Below are 27,424 nucleotides of genomic sequence, written 5' to 3' on the forward strand. Positions count from 1 at the left end.
AAAAAAGTTGGTTTTGCACGTCATCTCAGTAATTGCGAATGTGCGTGTACACTTTCCAAACTGGTATAACACGCGAACGCACCCCAACAACAAAAAATTGCGCACTCGCGCTCGCTCCGTCTCTTTCGCCCCAATCGCTTCTCCGTATTCACCTCTCGCTCTCGCTGCGTGTTCCGTGCACTCTGACGGAGCGTCAAAAAAGTCACAAGAAAAAGAAGAAACAAAAGAAGGAAGGAAAAAACGCGACTCGGATCCCAACTCGGAAAGGTGTGTGCAAATGTCGGACGTCGTTTTTCGCGTGAAAAATTAAGTTTTGCCGGGTGCAAAGTGGACAATCTGTGCGCCGGAAGTTCCCCGGAAGTGGCTCGCGACCAAAGTCGAGTGAAAGGCGAGTGCGTGGTGTGTGAAAAAAGGATTTTTGCCTTGCCGTTTTTTTCATCTCAGGATTTTTGATTCCGAAATCGAAGAAGGCTCTGCGGCCCCAGTCTGGAGCTGTGTTTGTGTGTGAAGGGTCGCGTCACTGTGCTAGTGTGCGTGTGTGTGGTTGATGCCCCGCGAATGAATTAAAAATTCAGTGGAAGGAAGAAAAAAAGGAGCAGCGAAGAACAGCCAGAACAAAGAAGAACGAGACGGAAAGCACACAAACAAAACGCAGAGCAAACGGAGCGCGCGCGTGTGTGTGTACAGGTGTAAGTGAGAAGTGAGAGAGATCACCACCCTCTCACTCCCCCTCTCGCGCCAGGTGAGATTGTGTGAGTGAAACAGCGAAAGATTGGATAATAATCATGGGCGCGGGAGTAACATTGGAACGGGGGCTAAATTGAAAATTTAATATTCTTAAAATGACTGAGCAATTCTCTCGGTCTTTTTTTTTTTGATTTTTTTTTCTGGCTGATTCTTTTGGTATGCCCAAAGATGGCATTTTGCATCATTAGTTTGTCCATATAATTTTTCATACAAATTTGGCAGCTTTCCATACAAAAATGATGTATGAAAATTCAAATATCTGTATCTTTTGAATTTTTTTTTGATCGATTTGGTGTCTTCGGCTAAGTTGTAGGTATGGATAAGGACTACACTGAAAAAAAATGATAAACGGTAAAAAACTTTTTTGGTGATGTTTTATTTAGCTTATTTTTTACTAAAACTTAATAGTCCAAGTTTTTTTTTAATTAGTGCACATGTTTGCCCACTTTTGAAATATTTTTGAAAAGTTGAGAAAGTTCTCTATATTTTGCTTTTTTGAAGATTGTTGATACGACCCTTAGTTACTGAGATATTGCCATGCAAGTTATTAAAAACAGGAAAATTGATGTTTTCTAAGTCTCACCCAAACAACCCACCATTTTCTAATGTCGATATCTCAGTAACTAATGGTCCGATTATCAATGTTAAAGTATGAAACATTTGTGAAATTTTCCGATCTTTTCGAAAAAATATTTTAATTTTTCTTAAATTAAGGCAAACATTTCAAAAGGGCCAAACATTTAATGATTTATTTATTTTTTAATATTGTTTTCGAAAAGATCGGAAAATTTCACGAATGTTTCATATTTTAACATTGATAATCGGACCATTAGTTACTGAGATATCGACATTAGAAAATGGTGGGTTGTTTGGGTGAGACTTAGAAAACATCAATTTTCCTGTTTTTAATAACTTGCATGGCAATATCTCAGTAACTAAGGGTCGTATCAACAATCTTCAAAAAAGCAAACTATAGAAAATTAAAAAATTAAAAACTTCGACTATTTTCAAAAAAGTTACTTATAAATGGCTTTAACTTGAAAACGCACTTTATCAAAATTTCACTTAAGTACTTTTTAATTGCAAATTTGATTTTACATCGCTAAATCCTTGGGCATGAGTAAGGACCTCGACGCCGTTAGCAATGTTGGCTTTAAAATAAAATTTCGTGATAATATCACTTCCCCCCAGCCAACATTTTTGCCATGCGAAGCGGGCCTCGACGCTGTGTCTAGGTTTAATTCCTAGCTAGGAGCCATCAGTGTCTTAAGAGGTGGTCCCAAGGCCGAGTAGGAGTTCATGAAGCAAATTAGTCGTCTCCCACCCCTTTTAAATTGAAAAATGAACTCTGAAACCAGCGCTTACTCACAACAGAAACAGAGGCCTCTTCTAGGCATTGTAGGATAGAATAGATTTTGAAATTTATTTAAAAAAAAATATTATTACGTAGCATTTTGATATGTCAAAATTTCCATAGAGTCTCGGTCAATCAATTGTGCGATGATATCGGACAAAATTCGTTAATCTGTTGAACTAACGGTTTTCGGATTATGGTTGTATCGACCATTGTTGCGAATCGAGGGTCTACTGGAGCCTTGACGATCAAATGGAGCCTAACATTTCAAAAGGGCGCATGGGTTTTGTGAACAGGAGTGTGTCTCCTTCACTCAAATGACAGTTTACATAAGGTATAATAGAGATGCACTCTTGTTTGCAAAGCTCTATGCCCTAATGAAATGAATGGCATGAAATAGTCGTCTTAATTACTAGTGTTCAACTTATGAACTGTTCATTTATGTTTATTGGTTTTTGGAAGCGGCAAGACTGGTTTAAAAACAAGATCCTTTACCTTATTTGGCGTTATAATAAAACATTCCGGGATTTGAGATTAAATTTACTCTCAGACAGTTTAGTTTAGGTTGTTGATTAAAGTTAGATAGTTTTCCGTAGATGAATAATTGGACTTAAATGATTAGTTGATTTGAACGAAGTGTAAAATTTCATTGGCAGATCTGTTTTTAGTTGTAATGTACGACAAGACTATTGACGGACGTGACAGGTCGGCAGTTAGTTTTCATCTTTTTTTCTCTAGTATTTTTTATTTCCTTTAAATTTGGAATACATCATAGGTTTCTTTTGTATAGATCTCCGATTAGTTACATTTTCTTATTTAATTAACTAATAATTTAATTTATTCCGGGCCTTCTTACTTTGAATCACAATTTCAGATTTTCTTTATTCAGTGTTAAACTTAGATTACCGTAACTGCTCAAATCATCCAAGTTCTTACTACTCACATCAACACTAATTTTCTTTCACCTCCCCCCTCCCGATCCCCTATATCTTCCGGTGGTGTTCATTTGGTATGCAATACTAGTTCGGCCACTACCCTTTTTTCCACAAGAAACCGGACTTGGACTGACTTGAGGCCGCGTCCCCCACCTTGCTCCGTAAAAAGAAAACGAAACGAAAATCAAGTTTTAGTGACAAAAAGTAAAATAAAAAATCATCATTTTTTTACCGCGTATAATTTTTTTGAGGGTAGTCCTTACTCATATCTTTAACTTTGCCGAAGACACCAAATCGATCGAAAAAAACCTTCAAAAGATACAGATTTTTTAATTTTCATACATCATTTTTGTAGCTGCCAAATTTGTATGGAATATTATATGGACAAACATGGTGTTTTGGCAGGAAATGTGAAAAACAAGCAAAAAATTATAAAAGTGGCTGTAAAAAACAAGAAAAAAAAATAGATAGGCAAAATATAATGATAGGAGGTGGTAGAATAGGACAAATACTACCAAAAACAAACATTAACTAAACAAGATAAATGCAAATTAAAATACAAAAAATGAAACAAGAAAAACATGAAACAAGAGAAGTAAAGTTAGAACAAAAGTTACTCAAAATGGCCCTCTGAAAACGAGAAAAAAAAAATTCGAAAAAAATGTTGGGCAGTAGAGGGTTAGTTATAATTTTTTCTCCTTGTTCATATTTTTCCCAAATTATAGAATTACAGTGAAATACAGAATATTTTTTCTCTTTTTTGCCTTTCTTACTAAAGAAAGGTATAGGTTTTACTCTATGGCTGGACATCATTTTCATGTTCGTAAATATGACGATTCAGCATGAATTTTAATCGGAAAATCGCTAAAAAATCACACTGCATCAATTTTCGACGCTCTATCGATTCATCTTGACAGAACTCGTCTATCTCCAACCCTCGAATTTTGAGAAAATAAATTCCGTGGAGATCGAGTGATGTTCGTGTGTGGTAAAATTTTGCCAAATTTTGTGTCGCGTCGTTCTCAATCCGATTTTGATTCTTCTGAATGCAGATGAAAGCTAGTGTGCTGAACCTGGGCGAGTTGCCGCTCAAATTTCGAAATATCCATCTGTTTTTGGATGTGGCCAGACATTTCAACAAAATTCACAGTTTTCAATCAATTTTTTCATTTTTATATCTTTTATTTGTCTCAAAATTGCATTTTTCGAGCTCTACAACCTCCCAAATTTTCATCGAGATTCATAATTTGGTTCTGGAGTTAGAGCCGTTTTATTAATCTACCTTAAGACAAAAAAAAACCCTAAAAAAAGGTAAAAGCCCACCTGGTGACCTTCGCCAACATTTTTCGTTTCTAATTTTATCCGAAATTTCTTCCTACATTCATAGTACAGGCCATGAGTGAGCATCTGAAACAAATTTGACATCTATCGGCAATCCCGATCAATTTTTAGAACGATTTACTTGTTGCCTTTCTTACTAAAGAAAGGTATAGGCTTTACTTTATGGCTGGACATCATTTTCATGTTCGTAAATATGACGATTCAGCATGAATTTTAATCGGAAAACCCGCTAAAAATCACACTGCATCGATTTTCGACGCTTCGTCGCCAAGTTGTCAAGTTGAGCTTCGAATACTGGCGCCAGAATGTTGGCGCATATATGTTGTGGCTGGAGATATACTCGTTTGTAGTAGCTTGTCTACCAATGTTTCCTACAACATGTAAGATATCGTAGCTTTTCGGTTTCTTTTGCCCTGTGTGTTCCCGTGTGCTCCTAAAATCGCCTTCAAGTTGGCTTCATTTTGTCGTGATTTCGTAAGTTTATTTAACAGAGTTCATTGGATTCCAGTAGGAGCTTTCAAAGCTTTTCATCGTTTATATTGTTTTCAAAGTTTTCAATGCTGGTGACGCTAATGGCTTTCTACCAAAGGTACTCGCGATTGAGTGTGTAGTGGTGCGGTTGTTAAAATAGCTATCTCTGATTCTCTCACATTCGTAGATGCTGGATGGCAAGGTTCCCTTCACCGTGCGGCATACGCGGTTCACTTGCACCTCGGTTTTGCTTTGCGCCTGCTTTGTTCGGTTTATGGGCTCGTAACAAAACTAGAACACCAAAACCGCGGTGTGCGTCGTCACTGGCGCATATTTAAAAAAAGGTAATCGTTGTCTGTCTCAGAGATAAATAAACTCAAATAGCTTGAAAAGTTCTCTACAATTTTTTTTTGTTATTTCAACAGACATTTAGTTGCTGAGATATGGCTTTTCAAAGAATGAAAACTAGGAAAAAAATTTCTGGGTACTACCCTATTGGCCTTAATTTTTTCATTATACGATATCTTGGTAACTACAGACGCGATTTGTAATACCAAAAAATGAATATTTTCAAAGTTTCAAAATAACACATTTAACATTTCACAAGAGCTTAAAACTATTTAGTTTTACCAGTACAGCATATATCATGAGAGAACACTCATGGTTTAGCCCTTGATTCTCCGTTGCTGAACAGGACTGTAATATTGTATTAGCAATACCGACCATTCGCTCCAAAGATCTAATGGTATTTCTCTTATCAACAGCATGTATGAATGCGCTGAAAAGAAAAAAAAAAACAGATTGTCAAACTTGATTAGATGCGAACAGGTTAGGTTAGGTTAGGGCAGCTTTTTTTACGATGTGAACCTAAAAGATTTTTTGGAGAATGGGGTATATGGTCAGGAATTATCATCGAAGATGATGATGCGACCCAGAAATAAATTATTATTATGTTTTAAAGAAATTTCAAGATAGCTTTTAAAGGTAAAACAATTTTTTCAACCAATTGAAAATTTATTCAAAAACATGTTCAAAAATTTAAAATTAACTTTTCTACGCCCTCGTCCATTGTTACTCCCCGTGTGTCATCGCGCAATCGACCACCCTTTTCTAACAAACTCGTTGTCTCTCTTTTGCGCAACAGCACAGGAATAAAAAAGAGGAGCAAAAGTCAGCGCAGCAGTCTGAGGAGAGAAGTGAGCTGAGCTGAGTTCGCGTCGAGACTGGCAGCATAAATAATTTTTGTGTGACGGTGTTTTTGTTTTTGCTCTGAAAGTCAGCAGAAATTAAGGAGTGTGTGTGTGTTTGCTGGAACTCCAAAAGAAGGAGTGAAGTTATTTAGTGATTTAGGTTTTTTTTTCGGTGTGGGGAAAATTGTATCTCAGGATCTAATTGGGGAATTGTTCAGAACAACATCGTCAGTGTTGCTATTGTTTGCAGAGTGGGTGGAGAAAAGCTAGACAGAGCAGCAGAACGTCCAGCCTTTCATTGTGACCTGCGAGCAATGCACCGTGGAAAATTACGACAGTGTTGGTAAGAGGCGTCCCACTTTTTTACTACCCTTTTTTTCCTGCGATAATTATTGAAGAAAAACTACTGTCTGAACTTTTGTAGAACCATGATTTGCCAGAAAATGTTAGTTCTAAATTAAAAAACAAAAATCATTAGCGAAAGAAGTGTTTTGAAATGTTCAGGAAATTGTAAACATTGGCCTAAGATCTGTCAAAATCCACTCTGAAAAATTCCATTCACCTTTAGGCGAAACATTCACAACTAAATTGGCCATAACACCCTTCCGGTGGAGCGCTCCTCCGTGGAATCTGGGGGGAAAAATTAATAACCTTTTTTAAGATGTCGTCCGCGGAGAGAGAGAGAGCGCGAGCAAAGAACCTGGGGCCAGAAAAAGATGACACACAAGAAAAACAGGAAAAGGAGGAAGGACCAAAGAGAGAAGAAAAACACAACAAAAGCAACTCCATCATTATTGACACGATATGAAACTGAACGACGACACACGCAAACACTGAAAGGGGCACGGAGAGAAATTTGTGTTGTTTGTATCGAAATGTGCACACGCACACACACACTGAGATAAAAAAAAACGTAATGTTTGATTCACAAACACACTGATATATTCTGTCTCGTCAGTCGCGGCTGTTCCATTCATTGCGTTTTCGATTCGTAATACGCGATTGCGTTCTTGTTCTGACCTGGCCCTCTGCTTTGGTGTGTACGTGAGACACGGTGATGTGTCCTCCCGCCCCTCCTCATCCACCCCGGGACCGGACCTGGGTCGTCGAGGGGTGACTGGATTGATGTCTGAAACTTGATGAAAAAAAAAGTTGGGGTTTTGTCCCTTTTCAAATGTTGGGATTGATTTTGAAATTTTCTAAATACAGTCCAGACTCGGAAAAATTTCACTTTGGATAATCGAATCACGAAAAAAAAAAAATTTTTCGTTGTCTAATTTTTGATTGTTGAGCATAGGTATGACCGCTAAACTACGCTAAAATTATTTAGAATTTTTAAATCCAACATGGCGGCCAAAATGGCGGTGATGCAATATTGAAAAAATGTATTTTATTTTTTAAAAGGCAATCAACAACACAAATTTGAACAAAATGGGGTCGTAGAACTCAAATTTTATGTTAAAAACAACAAAATGAAAAAAAAAACGATTTTTTTGTGATTCGTTTATCCAAAGTCCCATACAAACCTTCGGATAATCGAAACTTTGGATAATCGAGGCTTGGAAACATCGAGTCTGGACTGTATTTTATATCAAAAATTGTTAGGGAATGCAAACTTTTTATTTTTTTATTTTTTATTTCTTTGTTATTTAGTTTACGAAAATTGAATTTTTTCTTGTTTTGTCAGGCCTGTTACAGATTTATAAAAATATCCAGAGTTTTTTTTTTGAAAAGGTCCAATAAACCAAATTTTCAATTTTTGCTTTTTAGGTGTTTTTGAATACCCCTGACTCAAGGCGGTTCTAAAAACACCCAAAAAGCAAAAAATCAAAATTTGGTTTATAGGACCTTTTAAAAAAAACTCTAGATATTATTTTTTCATTAATTAATTGACCAGGCACTGTTTAAACTACCTTTTTTAAGTATATTAAATAGTTTGATTGCTTTTGCAAAAAAAAAAAAAAAATACGCACAGTCACAGCTTTTCGGTCAAAATATGAAACTATTTCTCATCAATCCAGTGAGTAAATTCTTTCTCCTCATTTTATTTTTAAAGAAAAAGTGGAATTGATTTCAAAAAGTCAAAATCAAATAAATAAAATTGCGGCTGCTGTTCATACAAAAAGTCGATTAAAATATTCAAAAATCTGTATCTTGAGAACGGATTTCCTGAAAGATTTGGTGTCTTCGGGAAAGTTGTAGGTAAATCATAGGATATTGCAGAATCAAAATTAAACTCTTCAAATAATTAGTATTTTTAAACTCACAAGTCACAAGTTAGTCTAAGTTTATTTGGCAGTGTGCCCAATTAAAATGAAAAATCATAAGTTTTTAAAACTGTTGAAATAAAAAAATACTTAATAAAATAACAAAATAACTCCGAAAAATATTTGCAACAGTTTTTTATGACCATTTTTTCGAAAATTATTAAACAGAGGCATCATCCTAAATTTCGATAAAAGCTAGTTTGCAAAATCGATGTGACCATACAAATAAAAAAAAAAAGATTTATAAAACACGGCGTGTTTTCAAGAACAATTTTTTCAAGAAAAAATAGTCATCGCTACTTTCAAATGTGTCTTATAGGAAATTTTCTCAGCTTTCCAATGCTTTTGAGAGCGAAATGATTCATCGAGAAATTTCTGAGAAAGCGCTTTTTTAAATCTGTTGTTCTAAATTCCTTCATTATTTATCGAAAACTTTTAATTAACAGTTCTGAAAACTTGTCAAATTATGTGTTTTATGTGTCATGTATTCATCGAAATGTGCAAAATAAGACAATAAACAACTTTGTAGAAGGTTGCAAATCGCTAAACAGTTTAAAAATAATGTTTTAACTGAGTTTTTGAATATGTATGATCTATTCAGAAATGAAAAACATAAAACCGAAATAAAATATGTTTTTTAACATGAATTAAAAGATAATTACATAATTGTCACGTGTCTGATCTGATTTAGCTGATACAAGCAATTTTTTTTGCAGATTTTAAGATTATTACAATTGTTGTTGGATTTTTATGAATAAATATGATATTTCCTTAACAAAAAATGAACCTGGAACATGGATACAAAACATGATTTATAATCGAAAATTAACTACAAATTACTGTTGCAAGCTTCAAAAGTCATATTCTCATAACCTATTTGGGTAATTCTCCGCCAACTCACACAGCAGTTGCCCCGACCCCTCTTCGATTTGCGTGAAACTTTGTCCTAAGGGGTAACTTTTGTCCCTGATCACGAATCCGAGGTCCGTTTTTGATATCTCGTGACGGAGGGCGGTACGACCCTTCCATTTTGAACATGTGAAAAAAGAGGTGTTTTTCAATAATTTGCAGCCTGAAACGGTGATTAGATAGAAATTTGGTGTCAAAGGGACTTTTATGTAAAATTAGACGCCCGATTTGATGGCGTACTCAGAATTCCGAAAAAACGTATTTTTCATCGAAAAAAACACTAAAAAAGTTTTAAAAATTCTCCCATTTTCCGTTGCTTAACTGTAAAAATTTTTGGAACATGTCATTTTATGGGAAATTTAATGTACTTTTCGAATCTACATTGTCCCAGAAGAGTCATTTTTTCATTTAGAACAAAATTTTTCATTTTAAAATTTCGTGTTTTTTCTAACTTTGCAGGGTTATTTTTTAGAGTATAACAATGTTCTACAAAGTTGTAGAGCAGACAATTACAAAAAATTTGATATATAGACATAAGGGGTTTGCTTGTAAACATCACGAGTTATCGCGATTTTACGAAAAAAAAGTTTTGAAAAAGTTGGTCGTCATCGATCATGGCCATTCATGGTCACCCGCGACAGACACGGACGACGAAACAAAGAGAAACGCAAAAAGTAACTTTTTCAAAACTTTTTTTCGTAAAATCGCGATAACTCGTGATGTTTACGAGCAAACCCCTTTTGTCTATATATCAAATTTTTTGTAATTGTCTGCTCTACAACTTTGTAGAACATTGTTACACTCTAAAAAATAACCCTGCAAAGTTAGAAAAAACACGAAATTTTAAAATGAAAAATTTTGTTCTAAATGAAAAATGACCCTTCTGGGACAATGTAGATTCGAAAAGTACATTAAATTTCCCATAAAATGACATGTTCCAAAATTTTTTACAGTCGAGTAACGGAAAATGGGAGAATTTTTAAACCTTTTTTATTTTATTTTTCGATGAAAAATACGTTTTATCGGAATTCTGAGTACGCCATCAAATCGGGCGTCTAATTTTACATAAAAGTCCCTTTGACACCAAATTTCTATCTCATCACCGTTTCAGGCTGCAAATTGTTGAAAAACACCTCTTTTTTCGCATGTTCAAAAATGGAAGGGGTCGTACCGCCCCCTCCGTCACGAGATATCAAAAAAACGGACCTCGGTTTCGTGATCAGGGACAAAAGTTACCCCTTAGGACAAAGTTTCACGCAAATCGAAGAGGGGTCGGGGCAACTTTTCCCGATTTCGTGTGAGTTGGTAGAGAATTACCCATTTATTCTTTTGATAATAAATTTCAATATGGTCTGAAAAAATCCCACATATTCAAAAACTCGTCTAAAATAAATTAAAAAGTGATTTCTTGTCTTATTTTGCACTTTTTTATGAATAAATGTACATAAAACACATTATTTGACAAGTTTCACAAACTGTTATTAAAAGTTTCCAATAAATAATAAAGGAATTTAAAACAAAAAAACTAAAAAAATTGATATCTCAGAAAAGCTGAGAAATTTAATATAAGACACATTTGAAAGTAGCGATGACTTCTTTTTTCTCCTTAAGGTTGCCCAGAAAACACGCCGTGAAAAGAGAATTGACTATAGTACTTGTTCGGTAATTGGATGTTGTTTAATCGGGCAGCGTTTTGACTGGGCGCTCAGAAAAAAAACGTCAAAAAACAAAAACAAAGCAAGATGGTCGAGGGGAGGAGTCAGTGGATACAAAAATGAATACTTCATTCAGTGAATACTTCGGATAATCGAATCACGAAAAGGACATTTTTTTTCGTAGTCCCATTTTTGATTGTTGAGCTTAAGTATGACGTAAACTACGCTAACGTGATTTAATATTTTTTAATCCAAGATTGCGGCCAATATGGTGTATTAAAAAATCAATTTATTATTTAATAGACAATCAACTATTCAAATTTGACTAAAAGAAGGGGTTCGCAGAACTCGAATTTGATGTTTCAAACAAGAAAAAGAAAAAAAAACGAAAAACATTTTTTTACGTTTTCAGCCCAGTTACCGAACAAGTACTGTACTTTAGTGTCATCCGTGTCGTGTCTTTGTTCATGTTTTGAAGGCGAATAATCGGGATTGCCTCAAATGGCAAAATTTATAATCTTTTCAATAATCGTGTTTTGCCTTCCTCACCTCAATGAGGAAAGGCTATAAAATCACTCGAAAAATGAACTTCTTTATTCGACCTCGTAGACCCACCTTCAGGTATACCTAACGACTCAGAATCAAATTCTGAACAAATGTCTGTGCGTGTGTCTGGATGTGAGTCCGTGCACCGAAAAATATGCACACGATTATCTCCGGACTGGCTGAACCGATTTGGACCGTTTTGGTCTCATTCGATCCGTCTTGGGGTCCCACAAGACCAGGGTGGCCACCAGATTTCGATTTTCAATTTCCCGGTTTTCTCCCGAGACCGGAAGGAATTTTCCGGAATGTTTTTAAACCAAATTACAATGTTTTTTTTAGGCTAACGTTGGTATCAACATACTTTTGGAACGCATACATTTGGTTCAAAGTTTGAGTTCCTCAAGAAAGCTTTCAAATATCTTGAGTACAAAGTAAGTAAGTTGAAACCGAAGCCGTTTTTATCTGTTTCCAATCCAAACCTCTAATTTTTCTAATGATTGGGATTTTTCATCATCATGCTCTATAGATTTTACAAACTAAAAATAAAAAAAACTTTTTTATTTTTTAGAATAACATTAATTATTATTAGAAAGCAGGAAATGGCATTTACAATTTATTAATTTTGTAGAAAAGATTTGCAAAAATACATTGTTATCAACATTTATATAAATGCTCGTAAAGTTTCTTTGAAAAAAGGTTTTGTGTATTCAAGAAGAACGATTATTCCAATAATTATCAATTTCTGTGAATTAATTATTATTTTTTGGTGAGTACTTTCTTTTTAACCAAAAAGTCTTTTTGAATCATTAGTCCAAACAAAAATGTATACACTTTGGCAGCAGTGCAGGAAAGTTCCATACAAATATAAAAAAAACGGTATCTTGACACTTTTTTTATCGATTAAGTATCTTCGGTAAGTGATCAGTAGTGCGGTGCCTGTGTGGACGCGCAGTCCTGTTTTTTCGTGTTATTTTCCGTCTCTTTTATGTCGCTGTTCGAGTGCATGGGGTGATTGGATTTCTTCTTCTTTTTTCATTTATTTTTTGTTCGCGCGTTCGTTGGCCGATGAGTTTTATTTTTGTTCTCTTTATATAGTTTTCGATAGAAACGATCCGATTTTTGTTTTTTGAGACAAGCAAGTCGTATTGCTGGATTAAGTCCTTTCCATATCATCGAGGATCGGAAGGCACGTCGACGGATATGTTTTAAGGCTTATGATATAAAATAATTTTAATGAATGAAGCCCTTCCTACATCACCGTTGATCGGAAGGCACGCCGACGGAGAATTTCTGGAGAATCGCGGTCGAATTAATACTATATTTAAATCCCTAGATAGGTATCTTTCCGCAGCCGGCTGCCTAAGATTTTTAAAATTTCAACCGATAAACAAATTGCTCATGGTCGCATCACCTACCACAGTGAATCCTGACCTCATACCCATCTTACTAACCCCTCAAAACTCATGTGATACTTTGTCGGAGACGCAGTCGATTTGGCGGTCCCATCACTCAAGTATCGGCTCACATTCCCATCCACTTCCCCGTGTCTTACCACTGGTCGTGGCCGGCGTCGGTATTGATCAGCACGATAGGGACCTTTGAAAATTGCGAAGGGGTGATGATTGGTTCCTACTTTTCATCTGTGGTCCACGGAGCAATGTTTGGGGGTCCTGGTCAATAACGAAGTAGCAGCTACGGGTAGACACCAATGCTATGCTATGCTATGCGATTAAGTATCTTCGGTAAGTTGATTGATGGAATAAATTTTCGAAAATAATTTTAATTTAGAAAAACTGTCTGAAATACCCAAAACACAAAATGGTAAAAAATCATAAAAAATGATCGAGCTGCGATTTTTTCTACAACACATAAGGCTGGTACAAATTTTATTTAAAGTTTTTGTCCCTTCCTTCAAAGTTGCCCCGAAAAATCAGGGGGCAAAAAAAATTTCTTTTCATAGAAAATCTAAATTTCAATCGAAAATTGAGTGCAATCAGCTGAAATCTATTTAAAATACATTCCCCTGCGTTTGGAATCATTTTTAAGCATGTTTGGGTTGATTTAATAATCTTTTGATTTTTTTTTTAAATTTCGGTCTTTAATATCGCAAAAAGTTTTTTCCGTACATTTTTTGAAGACTAATAATTGCAAAACAACTGAACTAGTGTAAAATGCATTTTTAAACACTTTTTGCATTCAAATGTTGAGACTATGGCTTGTTCTTTAATTTTTTGTTATATTTTATTTTTTGTTTTTTTACTCAACGTCCATGTACGTTTCATCAAATCAGTTTTCTTAGTAAAGCTTCAAAATAAAATGTTTTTCTGTATTTCTTAAACTATCTGCTGAAAATGCCAAGCATTTTGGAGATATTCTTTCTTTTAATTAAATATTCATTGACTTTTTTTTATTTTTTCTATTATTTTTTCTTCCATATTTAATAATAATAATTTTGTATAAATTTATGGAGACCGACGAATTGTTTTTGGAACAGAGATTTTTTAAACTGCCCAAAATATACATTTGAAAAATTTTCAAAAATAGTTTTGATTTCAGAATTAAACATGCTATTTAATAGTATTTTTTAGAAGTTGTAGCTATTTTCATTAAAAAAATCATTCTATTTTAGCTTTAAAAAATCGAATGGTTGAGAAAATTCTTTACTGCTTTCTTTGAAGGACAAATCTTGATCATTAAATTAAAAAAAAAATCCTGATTTAAATTTTATGCACAACTAATATTTTAGCAAACAAAGGTCAAATTAACAATATCCAAATTATGAAACATATGATTATTTTTACAAATATTTTGAATGTTTTAAATTAAATGGCACAATTTACAAATTTGAAACAAATATTCGTAGAAAAAACAAAAAGAAAAAATTCGTAGAAAAAACAAAAAGAAAAAACTCTAAAGCGGTGCACTTTATTTTAAATTCTTAAAATTTCTTAACGAATGCAAATTATAGGTTTATCATTCAAATTATTTTTTTAAACATTTTCTGATTGGTCAAAAATAATTCGCCCGTAATTCACTGCACCTTAAATATGGTTGTTAGCTTTTGCTTCAAATCAATTTATTTTTTTTTTCTCTTAAATATTTCGTTTGAGGGGTTTTTTTCTGGCCCCCTGAGACCGCTCGTGGTACTTTTGTCAAAATTTAAATAAACTTAAAATATTTTCCCGGTTTGTCAGTCGAATTCCCGAGTTTTTCCCGGTTTTCTCCCGGTGGATAAAAATCCCGGGTTTTTCCCGGTTTTCCCGGTTTTTTCCCGAGATGGCCACCCTGCACAAGACACTAGTTAATATTATGAAATTTAGAAAAGTACTTCAAAAGTTTAGCTAAAACAACAATTTTAGCTAAACTTCCGAAGATTGTAAAAAGGGTGGTTTTTGTAAGAAAACCCGCCATGCTATACATTTTTAGAAAGGTATTTAAAAGACCTGTCCAACGCGTTCTAAAGATTGAAGATCTGACAACCCCATCAAAAGTTATGAGCACTTAAGTGTTATTTATACACTTTTTTGAGGCCGGATCTCAAATATTTTGATGAAAAAGTTGTCCGGATCTATCATGCGACCCATCGTTGGATAGGTAATCAAAAGACCTTTTCAACAAGCCCAAATGATTGAAGATCTGACAACCCTATCAAAAGTTATAAGTACTTTAATGTTTTTAATAAATTTTATGAGGTCGGATCTCAGATATTTTGATAAAAATATGCAAGGAAGGCAACAACCACCTAAAGGTGGATAAAGTAAAGTTTTTTTTTTTTTTAATTTGCCTTCTAAGTTTTACAGACCTCAATTATAATCAATATGCAGGAAAACTTCAGCAAAACACTTTTAAAAACATCTCATTTTGTCATTCTTTAGAGTATCAAAAGACCAATAAAATTCAACTCTATTCTAGCCAAGAGGGAAATTTATTTGGAAGATATGCTTATTTATGACCATGGCTTTCTTGAAAATCATCACATTACATGGTGAAATCCAGTCATTTTTGGAATCCAATTTTCAAAAAAAAAAAAATGGAGAAAAGTATCACAACATGGTTTTGAAGGTGTAATTTTGGAAGCTTGAATACTACCTCTTTTATGATGTAATGTCTAAAACTGGAAAAGTGACATTACACTAGAAAAGTGGTAAAGTTAGACATTTTTAGAGGTTAAATTAAACATTTTTATTGTCATATTTTTTTACTGTGTATCATAAAAATTACAATCACAATGGCTTTGCAGACTGAATACTAATATTAAACGAGACAAACATTGATCGAAAAGCTCCAGAGGATAAGAGGCGGGAATCGAAGCAAAGTTTTTGAATGAAAATATATACATTAGTAATTTTTTTTGTCCCCTGATTTTAAGGAAAATTTTGAATACTGGAAGGACAAAATCATGAAAAATGCAATAGCCTTATAGTGCACTATAGGTAGCTTTCTAGTTGAAAATTCAATAGCACATTCACACCTGTGAGTGCTGAAGATGTTGGGTTGTTTGCATCAGATTTGCTTTCTCTTTCTAGTAAAAGTTTTTTTTTGCTAGTTTGTTATTGCATTACCAGGCCTACTGCACTATGTTTACCATCGAGATGATTCGATAAATTGAATTCAGTTCGAGCATGGATGCTCTAACAATAACACAATTCAGAGCCCACATGGAAGTAACACCACCATACGATCCGAGTTTTGAGCAGTTCTTCTTTGGGAGCGGCAAAAACAGGATAACGTGGAGAATTTCCCTTATCCTCCTAATAATGTGAAGCATCCCAAAATACTTTATAACTTTTAAACATAATTGCAACGCAACAGACGAGATTTGATTAGTACATTTAAAATATATTCAGATAGCAGTAATTCACCATTTTAAGCGAGGAATCCAAATGCAACTCCTTCACATCCGCGACTCTTGACGACCCCTCGACCCAAAGACGACAATCCCCTTCGCGCGGCAGTCTTGTCAAATCGGACTTTACCATCACAAAATTTCCGACGTCTGTGGTGGTGGGGTCGCAACGTTTGTGCAAAATTTACACACCCCTGCTTCACCACCACCACCACCACCCACAAACACACCAATACTGTCAGCCTGCTTGGATGCTTGTGGTGGTTCGCCGCACTTGTCTTGGTGACCTGGTGCGCTGTGTTGTGGTGAATTCTTCAACACTGCTGCAGGGCTGCTGGATGTGGCCAGTTTTTCGTCGGTGTCTCTGGCGTTTTTTTTTGTTCTTTCTCCCGGATCCGTAGCAGGTTCCTCCGCGGGTTGGTTCCGGGACGGGTTTGAGTGATTGAAAAGCGTGCAATTTGAGGTGTTTTTTTTTTTTTTGAAGAGTTTAGTGCGATTGCCTACTTTGAGGCGTTGAGCTGGTAGAATTTAAAGTCCGTGTTTTAAAGAACAAGGGTGGTGATGTGAATTGCGGAAGGGAGAGTGCAAGTGCTTGAAGGAGTTGCAGCACGACCGAAATTAGGACAGATTCGGCTGGGGTTCGGAGAATTCAGGAAAAAAATATGACCGGAATAGGACCCAAAATGGAAGTCAGACGACGAGTTTGCTCCGGATTCAAAATTCAATAGAAGATGAAAATTTCCACGAAGAAATGGGAAAATGCGAGTAAGTTCAGTTTTTTTTTTTTTTGCTAAAAAAATCAATTCCCAAATCTGGGTGGTCTCTTGCTCCGGGCAGTCACAGCTGGTTTGGGGTCAAACTCCAATCCCTTTTTTTCTCTCCCTCTCATAGAGCCTCCACCATTATACACATACAGCATCCCTGCTTCGTCGTCTTCTTTTGCTTCGAATCTGCCCGTCTTAATTTCTTCTATTTTCTTTTGCATTGCATTTGAGTTTGAACTATGCTTTAAATGGCAACTCTGAACTAACTTTTTCGAAAGGTTCTCTGTGCTCTGCTCTGGAAGATATCTTTCCTCATTTTTTTTACTTTACTTTACTTTACTCCTAGATATGGAATTTTTCGCCAAGGGGGGAAAAAGGTAAAGTTTTTGGTGAAGAAAAGTTATGCGTTCTGTTGAACCAACTCGATAGTACGAGTACCCACTACCAGAATTTGGGATGAGACGAGTGATGAATGAACAAAAAGGAAGACATGGAACTTTCTTCGGTGCCAGGCTAATGGATTGACTTTTTTCACCATTCGGTTCTTGCAAAGGAATGTTACTTGCAAAATAGATGGAACTTGGATTCGTTATTACTACTTTGCGTTGCTGGGTTTGGGTTGAAAATGCAGCGAAATCGATTGGAGAATCGCAAACGATCGAAAAATTCTAATGGAGTACTATTTTGAGAACAGAATAAATGGAGAAATTTATTGAGATTTCAGGAAATGATTTTTCTTGTGTTTTTTTTTTTAATTTGCTTAAAACTTTGTTTGTACTTTTGCTATTGTCAAATAATACATCTTGCATTATTACTTCGTTCATTGAAGTCTTCATAAAATTTTGGCAGCACTCCATATAAAGGCTGTTTAAATCTTCAAAAATCTATATCTTGATACCTGCTTTTCTGATCGATTTGGTGTCTTTGGCAAAGTTGTAAGACTAAGAATTCTCGGAAGATAGGATATGTTTGAGATGACAAAAATTTCATCTTTTGAGTTATAGTAAGGGTTGCCAGATAAATCTGCGCATACCAGATTTTGACACATTTTCTGTCAAAATGAACCAGTTTATTTAATATTGGAAAAATTAAGGTAAATATTTGTTCTAATAAAAATAAATATTCTATCATTTTGTTGAAGCTCAAAATTAATTAAACCATCTAAATTCTCGCCTATTCATATTTTTAATATTTTCGTCTGTCAGATTTTCACAATGGTTTATCGGAATTCCAGCGAGACGGAGAAAAACTTCGCTCGCTCGAGCTACTTTGCGGCAATTCTGGGTCGCGAGCTAGCCCGTTCGCGAGCGGAGGATTGCACGGGCAATTGGCGAGTTGCTCTAGGCCGCTCTTGACTCGCGGTGAGAACTCGAGAGAGAGAGAGAGAGGAATGTTTTCTCGCGGGAGCGCGAGAATACCAACACTGGATTTGTTTCAATCTAGAACTCTGGCTATGGTACAAGTTAGTTTAAAAATCATTTGGCAGTGTTGGCATTTTTTTTCCCAAAATTCCATTATTTTAGAAAACTGTGACATTTTTTATTGGCTTTATTTTTAAATGTAAATTTGCAATCGAAAAATACTTTACAGACATTTCAATATCGTGCACCGTTTTCAAGATTATTTGTGTGATGCTTCACTATCTTCGAAAATATTTTTTTGAATTTTTAATGAAACCATTGCTTTACTTGGAATGAAAATTACCAAACATAAGTTTTTTTAAGTGCTATTCATTCAGCCCAAGTATGTTTATTTTGGAAACTTTTGATTTGATTCTCTTGGTTGAAAAAACGAAAATTAAAATTTTCTCATCTTTTGAAAACTTTTTTTTTAATTTCAAACTCGAGACTTACATTCCAAAAAGGCTTTAAAAAACGATTTGAACAATTTTGCCGAAGACAACAAATTGATAAGAAATTTTTTTCTCGTGACCCACAGTCCCGCATAAATTGTGTAGAACTCACATTTAACTGCGTTCAAAAAGCCTGTGTGTAAAACAAATTTAGCGAGCAGGATAGGCTCTTTGTTAACATTACGACATTTGAATTAAGCATCTATGCCAAATTTGGAGCCAAATTAGTTAAAATTAGGAGTCGCTATCAATTGTTTAAGTTGGAGAAAATATCTTTTCATAAATAAACGTATTTTTTAGTCGCCTAAAACTTTTCTAGGAAATCGAATCGCTTTGCACTCTTCGACAAAAAATGTAGAGCGTTAAATTTCGTATTAAAATCTCGCTGTTGGAAAATTTCTACAAAGTTAACGGCACATTCCGGGTAAAAATCTAAATTTTACCTTTCTCCATTTAAAAAAAAACCATACAAACTTCAACTCGCTCTTGAGACCACAAACCTTAATCCTCTACAACCCAACACCGCATCTAGGCGGGATTCGATCTAGAAAATAGCCGGAAATCAATTTTATGGTTAGAAGTTTGACTTGTTTTTTGTGACTTTGCCAGTGTTTAAATGGCTTGCCAGAGCAGGGAAAACCAAATTGGGGTCGCAGAACTCGAATTTGATGTTAAAAGTAAGAAAATAAAAATCATATTTTTTTTTTATTGTTGCTCATGATTTGATTATCTGAAGTCCCATACAAACCTTCACAGTTTGTTTTGCTTCTCCTTACACAGCAAAAAAAAAAAAAAACGATGGTAAAATCACATGCAAAAGTATGTACATCATCTGGGTGAGGGGATTTAAACCCAGCCCTCACAGACAGGACCAGCGCCTTAGCCCGCTCGGCTATCAGACTGAAGCGGAAAGAATAAACGCCGCTTGACTTTTCGATCAAATAGGTTTCCTACATGAATCGGATACATATTTCTGGGTGTAATATTACCGTAATAATAATAATAAAAAAAAAAAAACAAAATGTGCAAAATTTATTTTGTTTTTTTTTTTGGCTGTGAGTCATTTCGTTTTGTAGATATTTAAGTTAAAAGATGATTTTACGCCGTCATGTTCGAAGAAGGAAGCATCCTGGAAGAACATGCGAGAACACCCGAAAATGTAATACAAAAATTAATGTGACCAGCCCCACTACGTTGTGTTTACCGCAGAGAGGATTCCACAGAATCTACAGGGGAGGAAGGATGCGTGGAAATACTGTACCACAAACGCTCCGGATAAAATTCTTTAGTAGTATACTTTATTCACTTCAATTGCAGTGTTTTTTTAATGAAACAGACCTATTTGTAGCCTGTTTGCAGTGTTCATATTTTTATATCTACAGGGTTGTTACGGACGGTGTGGATCGCGCGGATAGCGCAGATTTGGCGCGGATTTCGCGCGGATGTGAAATTTGGTTAGTAGAAAATTGAGAGATATAGAATTAATTTCAAGTTAAAAAGAAAAGTATTATCAGGACTCAGTGTAATTGTTTTTGAATTTGCGCTTTGATTTCTTAGAAAATGTTACTGAAACTAAATTGATTTTTCTTCCGAAAATGTTTGTTTGTATTCTTATTAAGAGAATACGTCGAAATAATCTTCATGAAGATGTTTTTTTAATGTATTGTTGAGGATTTCTTAAAGAAATTTATTGCTACACTCAAATAATTTTCGAACATCTGCTTACCGGCTTTAAATATTTATTTAATATCTTTTGTGATTTTAGTAATGTTCTTTTTAACCTTATTTATTGTTTATTTTATGATGGATCCATTAAAATTTTAATTTTTTGAATCATATTTCAAACTTTTCTCGAAAATGATTATTGGGGCTTGTTTCGGTGGCCGTACTTTGCTCAAATCACAATTATGAGCTTAATTGGACGTAACTGATGCTGGCTCTTTGCCTTTGAATTTTAGTAAAATCCACCCCGTAGAAAGTTTTTTTTTCTAAATTTCAGCATTTTTTAGGAAAAATAAAATTTCAAAACATTCAAAAATGAAAGCAACAATATTCAAAACTCGAAGTTTCAGAAATTAAAAACATTTTTAAGGTTTTAAAATTTTAAAGAGTCAAAATTTAAAATTCTAAAAATTGAAAATTAAAAACAATCAAGAGCATACATTCACAAATGCTTAAATTCTTAAATTCTTAAATTCATACATTCTTAAATTCTTAAATTCTTTAATTCTTAAATTCTTAAATTCTTAAATTCTGAAATTCTGAAATTCTGAAATTCTTAAATTCTAAAATTCTTAAATTCTTAAATTCTTAAATTCTTAAATTCTTAAATTCTTAAATTCTTAAATTCTTAAATTCTTAAATTCTTAAATTCTTAAATTCTTAAATTCTTAAATTCTTAAATTCTTAAATTCTTAAATTCTTAAATTCTTAAATTCTTAAATTCTTAAATTCTTAAATTCTTAAATTCTTAAATTCTTAAATTCTTAAATTCTTAAATTCTTAAATTCTTAAATTCTTAAATTCTTAAATTCTTAAATTCTTAAATTCTTAAATTCTTAAATTCTTAAATTCTTAAATTCTTAAATTCTTAAATTCTTAAATTCTTAAATTCTTGAATTCTTGAATTCTTGAATTCTTGAATTCTTGAATTCTTGAATTCTTAAATTCTTAAATTCTCAAATTCTTAAATTCTTAAATTCTTAAATTTTTAAATTCTTAAGTTCTTAAATTCCTTAAATTAAGTTCTTAGATCCCTTAATTTCAAAATTCTTCAATTTTAAATTCAGAACCTTTTGAAAAAAAGAAATGCAAAATTCTTAAATTCTTAAATGATATTATTTTTGACACCATCATAGATTACAGAAAAACTGATAATATTGGAGTATTTTCAGAGACATATTTTAAGTTCGAGAAATTTTAAGAAATAAATAATACAAATTTCGTTTTTCGATTTTTTGAGTGGCGAAAATCATTAAGTACGAACTGCATTTAAAATTTCAGATCCCTAGATTTATGAATTTTTCAGGATTTTCAAACTTATAAATTTTGTTGTTGTTTTAATTTTAGAATTTAAAAAAGAACTAAGCTGAAAATAGAAAAATGAGCGTGGCCCAATGCACTCGACTGATTAGAATGCATTTTTGAAATATTTTTTTCAAATGCTTGTAAAAGGAATAGCATAACTTTTAATAAAAGTGCAAATAAACAGAAATGTTCACAAAAAGTTGCTCTACTCGTTGGTGTACTTGGTTTTAGTGATTTTCAAAGAACAATCTAGATTATCCAGCATCATTCAAACACGACCGCTTATCAGGCTTAAAATGGGCATATTTCCCCTATACAGGGGCGTAGCCTTGGAGCACAGTGTGGAAATTTACGTTTTTAGATTTTTATTTTATTTAAGCGAGCAACTATATCAATTTGTCTAAAAATGTTGAATTGGTTTTCATTTAGTATTGTCATCAACGCATTTGTTAAGCGTTGATTGGAGACTTCACGGTTCTTAACAGAGTTTAACAGACAGATTTAATTATTGGATAATCCCTAGCTTATAAATTCAGACAAACCAAAGTTCAATCAAACAACCTAACTAACCCAATCTCCTTCTCTCACTTTTCCAGAAATTCCCGCCTCACGATGGAGTGCGACGTGTCCCCACCGGACAGCAGTAGCGGAGGTGGTGCCACCGCCGCCGCCGGATCAACCCAACCCGGAACCCGCAGCCCGCTTGGCCGATCCCGCCCCCCTCAACCGAAGCAGCAGCAGCACTTGAACTTGAGCAGTGGCAGCAGCGTCAGCAGCAGTAATCTCAACATTAGCGGAACCAGCAGCGGCCAGCGGAATCTCCTGAACGTGAGCACCAGCACTTCGTCGTCCTCGTCGTCGTCGTCCTACTCGACGACGGTTCATAGTAATCATCTTCATCAGCCGGCGAGGTCGCAGCCGCAAGTAATCATGCACGAGGAGATTGCGTTCCCGGAGGTGGTGTCGTGTACGCCCGAGTCGAGCTTCAACTTTTCCGACGAGTACGAGTGCAACCCGCTGAAGGAGGTGGACCCGTTGAACGTGTCGGGCAGTTCGATGGATTTGCTGGCGACTGCGTCGCCGGGGAAGAGTCAGGACAAGGCGTCGGTGAAGCACAATCATCATTTGCGGCGGAACGTTCCTAGGATAGTGGTGAAGCAGGTTCCGAAGCAGCAGATGGTGGCGACTACGGCTGTTGAATCGGAGAAGCGGCCGATTGGGCCGGCGTCGACGATGCGGGAGGTTTTGGCGTCGATTCCGGGGTTTAGTGTGAAGCCGCGGCGGAGGTCGAACAAGAAGATGTCGACGGCGGCGCAGATCGAGCAGACCAAGGAGGGCTGCATAGATTTGGAGACGCCGGACTCGATCCTGGTCAATACGAATCTGCGTTCGCTGCTGAACAAGCAGACGTTTCAGATGTTGCCACCGTTGTTCCAGTACAAACTGGTCCAGCTGCTGCCGTCGGTGGATCGGCCTTCGGTGCTGGACGCGGGCGATTGCGAGCGGAACGGGTGCCGGTTGAATCCGTCCAGTTTGAACAACGAGTTCTTTGCGCGGGCGTGTCTCGAGTGGCGCGACCGGTTATCGGAGGGGGAGTTTACGCCGGAGAACCAGATGAAGCTACGGACGGAAGCGGAGAAGGAGAAGAGCAAGCTGGACCCGTGGAAGCTGAAGCACTTTGAACCGATGTGGGGTGATCGGGGCTCGTCGTCGGCGGCGAACGTGGGTGCGGCCGGAACCGGACCCAATCCGTCTCCGCCGGGAACGCCGACCAAAGACGCCGCGACGGTGGTTGAGCCAGCGCCCACGAAGACAAGCACTCCAAGACCTGCCCTCAAGACGACCATCAAGCTACGGCCAACGGCTGCGATATCGACGAGTACGACGGCCACGGTGGTCAGCCCACCGGAAGCTACCGCCAGCACCAGCGGAAGCAGCAATATAAGCTTCGTGAACGCCAGCACGACGACGACCATCAACATCAGCAGCAGTAGCAGCAATAGCAGCAGTACTGCTCCGACGACGCCGACCTCGTCCCGTGCTACCGCTGCCCTTTCGCCCACGGCCACTTCTTCACCGAAGCGGGTTCGCACCGTCGGAGCGGTGACCCGGGCATCATCCCAGGCGGCCAAATCTCCGGTAACGCGGGTAGAATCGCCAAAGCCTTCCACGTCCAGTGCAGTACCTTTGGTTGCGGTGTCCGGCGTAGATCTGGGACCCGTGCTGGCCGCAGCGGACACGGTCGATTCCAGCAGCAGCAGCAGTTCCAGCAACAGCAACCCTCTGATCGTGAGTGGAGCGTTGAAGCGCGTTCACAACCGTTCCCTGACGCCAGAACTAAGCAATAGTAAGATATCCAAATCGTCGGACGCGAGCGATAGCAGTTGGACGGCGCCACCGGTCACCGTCGCAAGCGTATCCACTCCGGAAGAACCCAAACCTGCACCCGCCACCCCACCACCGCCAGCATGTGATATTCCCGCTCCCGAGCCCGAGCCCGAGTCGAAGGTCGAAGAACCCGCGTCGTCCGACCTGCTCGACGACGCAGACCTCCCAACCGAACCCGCCATCGAGGAGATCCCCGACGACGATCCGGACGTGACGGAGGTCATCATGGAGAACCCGGGCACGCCCGAACCCAGCGAAGACGTCCTGCTCAAGTACGACGAGTACTCGACAAGTTCCAGTTCCAGCTCGGCGCCGAATCTCAAACCTCAACCGCCCCCGCCCACCACCGTGTACGACCAACAGTCCGGCCAACTCTACAACATTGTGTGCGTCCCGTCGCCGGCGCCCTCAGCCCTAACACCAGCCACCAGCAGCAGCGAGGTCCCGCTTCAGCAACCGCAACACCCACACCCAGAACACCACCAAATCTACGCCCAGGACAGCAACAGCAGCAGCACCTCGACGACCGCCCTCATGTCCTACAGCGATCAGGTGCCGCCGAACGCGCTCAGCAGCTTCGAGAACGTGCTGCAGAACAACGAAGAGCTGGTCATCCGGCAGCGGGGCAGCATCAGCAACGACAGCAGCCGGAGTTCCGAGGCGAGCAGCAGCCAGCGGACGGTCAGCGCGGAGGTGAACATGAACCTGACGGCGTACCACCACGACCACGAGCTGCTGCACCAGAGTGTGAGTGGGGGAGGAAGTGGCGGGGGTGCCGGTGGCGAGGAAGAAGACGACGACGAGGACGACGAGTTGAACTGTGATAACAACAACCATAATGATTCCACCAACGAGGAAGGCGATGGCGACGTTGGGGAGGAGGGCGGGACGGAGTCGAGACCGAGACTGATACTGGAAGGGGAGGAGGACGAGGAAGGCGATGGGTTGCACGTTGATGACGATCTGCACGGGTTGCAGTTGATGGCGCAGCAGCACCAGAATCACAACCACGGGCAACATCATCCGGTGGTGATGCAGCAGCAGCAGCATTCGGTTGTGGCCATGGAAGAGCCGGAATCTGGTGAGGAGGAGGAGGAGGAAGGGGACGAAGATGATGATGGGGACGATGATCAGATGGACGAGAAGTTTATCGACGCGGAGAACTACGTGCTGGAGAGCGGGGAGATCAGTACGGAAAGTGAGTATTGAAAGATTGTTGAATTTTGGGAAATCTTGTTGTTAGTGGTTTGATACAATATAAATTGTTGAAAGAAAGACTCGGGTTGTTGTTGGTTTATTTTCTGCCTTTGGAAGAAATACTTTAAGAAATTAGGGTGTTCAGCCTAACACATCACATTCTGAGCCTACGTGGTAAGGAAAAATGCACTCATTAAAAAATTGAGACCTCCTACAAAAAATATGTTCAAAAAAAAAAACTAAAAATCAAAACAATACAAATGTATTATGTATTTTGTTAAATCTGAAAACTCTTAAATTATTATTTCTACAATTTTCAAAACTATTTTTGTTAAATTGAAAATTTTTACATCCAAAATTCTAAAAATCTAGACAACTAAATTTTAACTTTAATGACAATCTAAAATCCTCAAAATCTGAAGACCTAAAATTTTAAATTGGAAAAAAGAGAACTTAAATTTTAAAAGAAAAATTATGAACCAAAATTCCTGATTGACCAGAATTTTCGAATTTCAAAATACCAACATTTTAAATATTTTAAATTTAACGTTTTTAAATCCTCTCACACTAAATTTTAAATTTAAATTTTACCGATTTTTTAACTGCTGAATAGTTTGGTAAACTGACTACTACCGAATTTGGTAAAATATTACCGAAATTCGGTAATGAAGTTTATCATTGAACATCTTACTACCGAATTTCGGTAAATTTTTGTTCATTTTGACAGACGGTTCACCGATCTAAACTTTACCGATTTCGGTTGAGAACTTTATTGAATTCGGATGAGAAATCTAAGTGTGATATTATTTATACACACTTAAATTTTTTACCGAATTCGGTAAAGATTTCCGAATTTTCAACTACTGAACAGTTCGGTAAACTGAAAAATACCGAATTCAGTAAAAAATTACAGAAATTCTGTTACAAAGTTCATTATTGTTCATCGTACAACCGATTTTGGTTAAAATTTTGTTCATTTTGACAGATGGTTTACCGAAATGAACTTAACCGATTTTTCAACAACGGAATTCGGTAAAAAAATTAAGTGTGTAATTTAACAATTCTAGAGTTTTTTTTTGTCCTATAAGCTATTGTGTTTCATATGTTCTAGAATTCTTAAAAAAAAAACTTAAATCAAGATACCTTAGGTATTCAAAATGTCCGGGAACATTAAAACTTCAGAGCCAAAAAAATTCAATGCTGAAGTTCCGAAATGGTACAACTCTGAATGTTTTGAATGTTACTAATAAAATATGAAAATTTGAATATCCAAAATATTAAATCTGAAAACTTCAAAATTTCAAAATTTTCTATTGTAAAGCATAAAAATTCTAAACGTCTAAATTGCAGGTATATTCAAATACCAAAAAAAAACAAGAGCTCAAAAGTTGGTAAATTCTCAAATTTTCATACCCTAAAATCATTTAATTTTAAATTATACAATTCAATTTTCTAATAATTTAAATTTATTAAATTTTGACGTTCTAAATTTCTTGAAATTTAATTTTTAATACGAAATACAGTTTAAAATCCAAAAACCTTTATATTCCAAAAAGTTTTAAATTTTTCAAAACCTAATCTTTTACAACAAACATTTAAATTTTTAAGTTCTTAAAAACATTTTTCGGATTTAAGAATTTTAGCATTTTTTTTTATATTTAAGAAATGTAAATTTTAGGATCTTAAATTATAGGATTTAGAATTTAGAGGTTGAAGAATTTCAGAACTCCAGAGAATTTTATTTTTATTTTTTTACAAAATAGATTTTTGCAATGTGTTTTTCTTTATAAATTCAAGATTTTGAATTTTTCTTAAAATGCGAAATTCTAATTTTCTAAAAAAGTAAAAAAAATCCCTGGAATACTGGAATTCTACAACCCTGAAATTCTAAATTCCTAATCCTATAGTTTCATATCCTAAAATTTACATTTCTTA

The 27,424-nt window shown here is 36.3% G+C and overlaps 1 protein-coding gene across 8 annotated transcripts in view; it reads left to right on the forward strand.

Moving 5' to 3' along the window:
- The first annotated feature begins 210 nt into the window (after positions 1-210).
- Positions 211-27,424, forward strand: part of LOC6047564 (polycomb protein Asx) — a 46,516-nt gene continuing 19,302 nt past the window's right edge. For 5 of the 8 annotated variants that reach the window (XM_038251232.1, XM_038251233.1, XM_038251237.1 and 2 more), the window contains exons 1-2: positions 16,581-17,026; positions 22,501-25,490. In XM_038251232.1, coding sequence (XP_038107160.1) covers positions 17,013-17,026; positions 22,501-25,490 — 3,004 coding nt within the window. In that variant the 5' untranslated portion in view covers positions 16,581-17,012. Of the gene's footprint in view, positions 753-5,992; positions 6,382-16,580; positions 17,027-22,500; positions 25,491-27,424 lie in introns of those variants that run through there. The other 3 variants (XM_038251236.1, XM_038251235.1, XM_038251240.1) reach the window with 3 other exon arrangements.

Source organism: Culex quinquefasciatus, chromosome 2 (genome assembly GCF_015732765.1).
Source record: "Culex quinquefasciatus strain JHB chromosome 2, VPISU_Cqui_1.0_pri_paternal, whole genome shotgun sequence".
Taxonomy (NCBI): domain Eukaryota; kingdom Metazoa; phylum Arthropoda; class Insecta; order Diptera; family Culicidae; genus Culex; species Culex quinquefasciatus.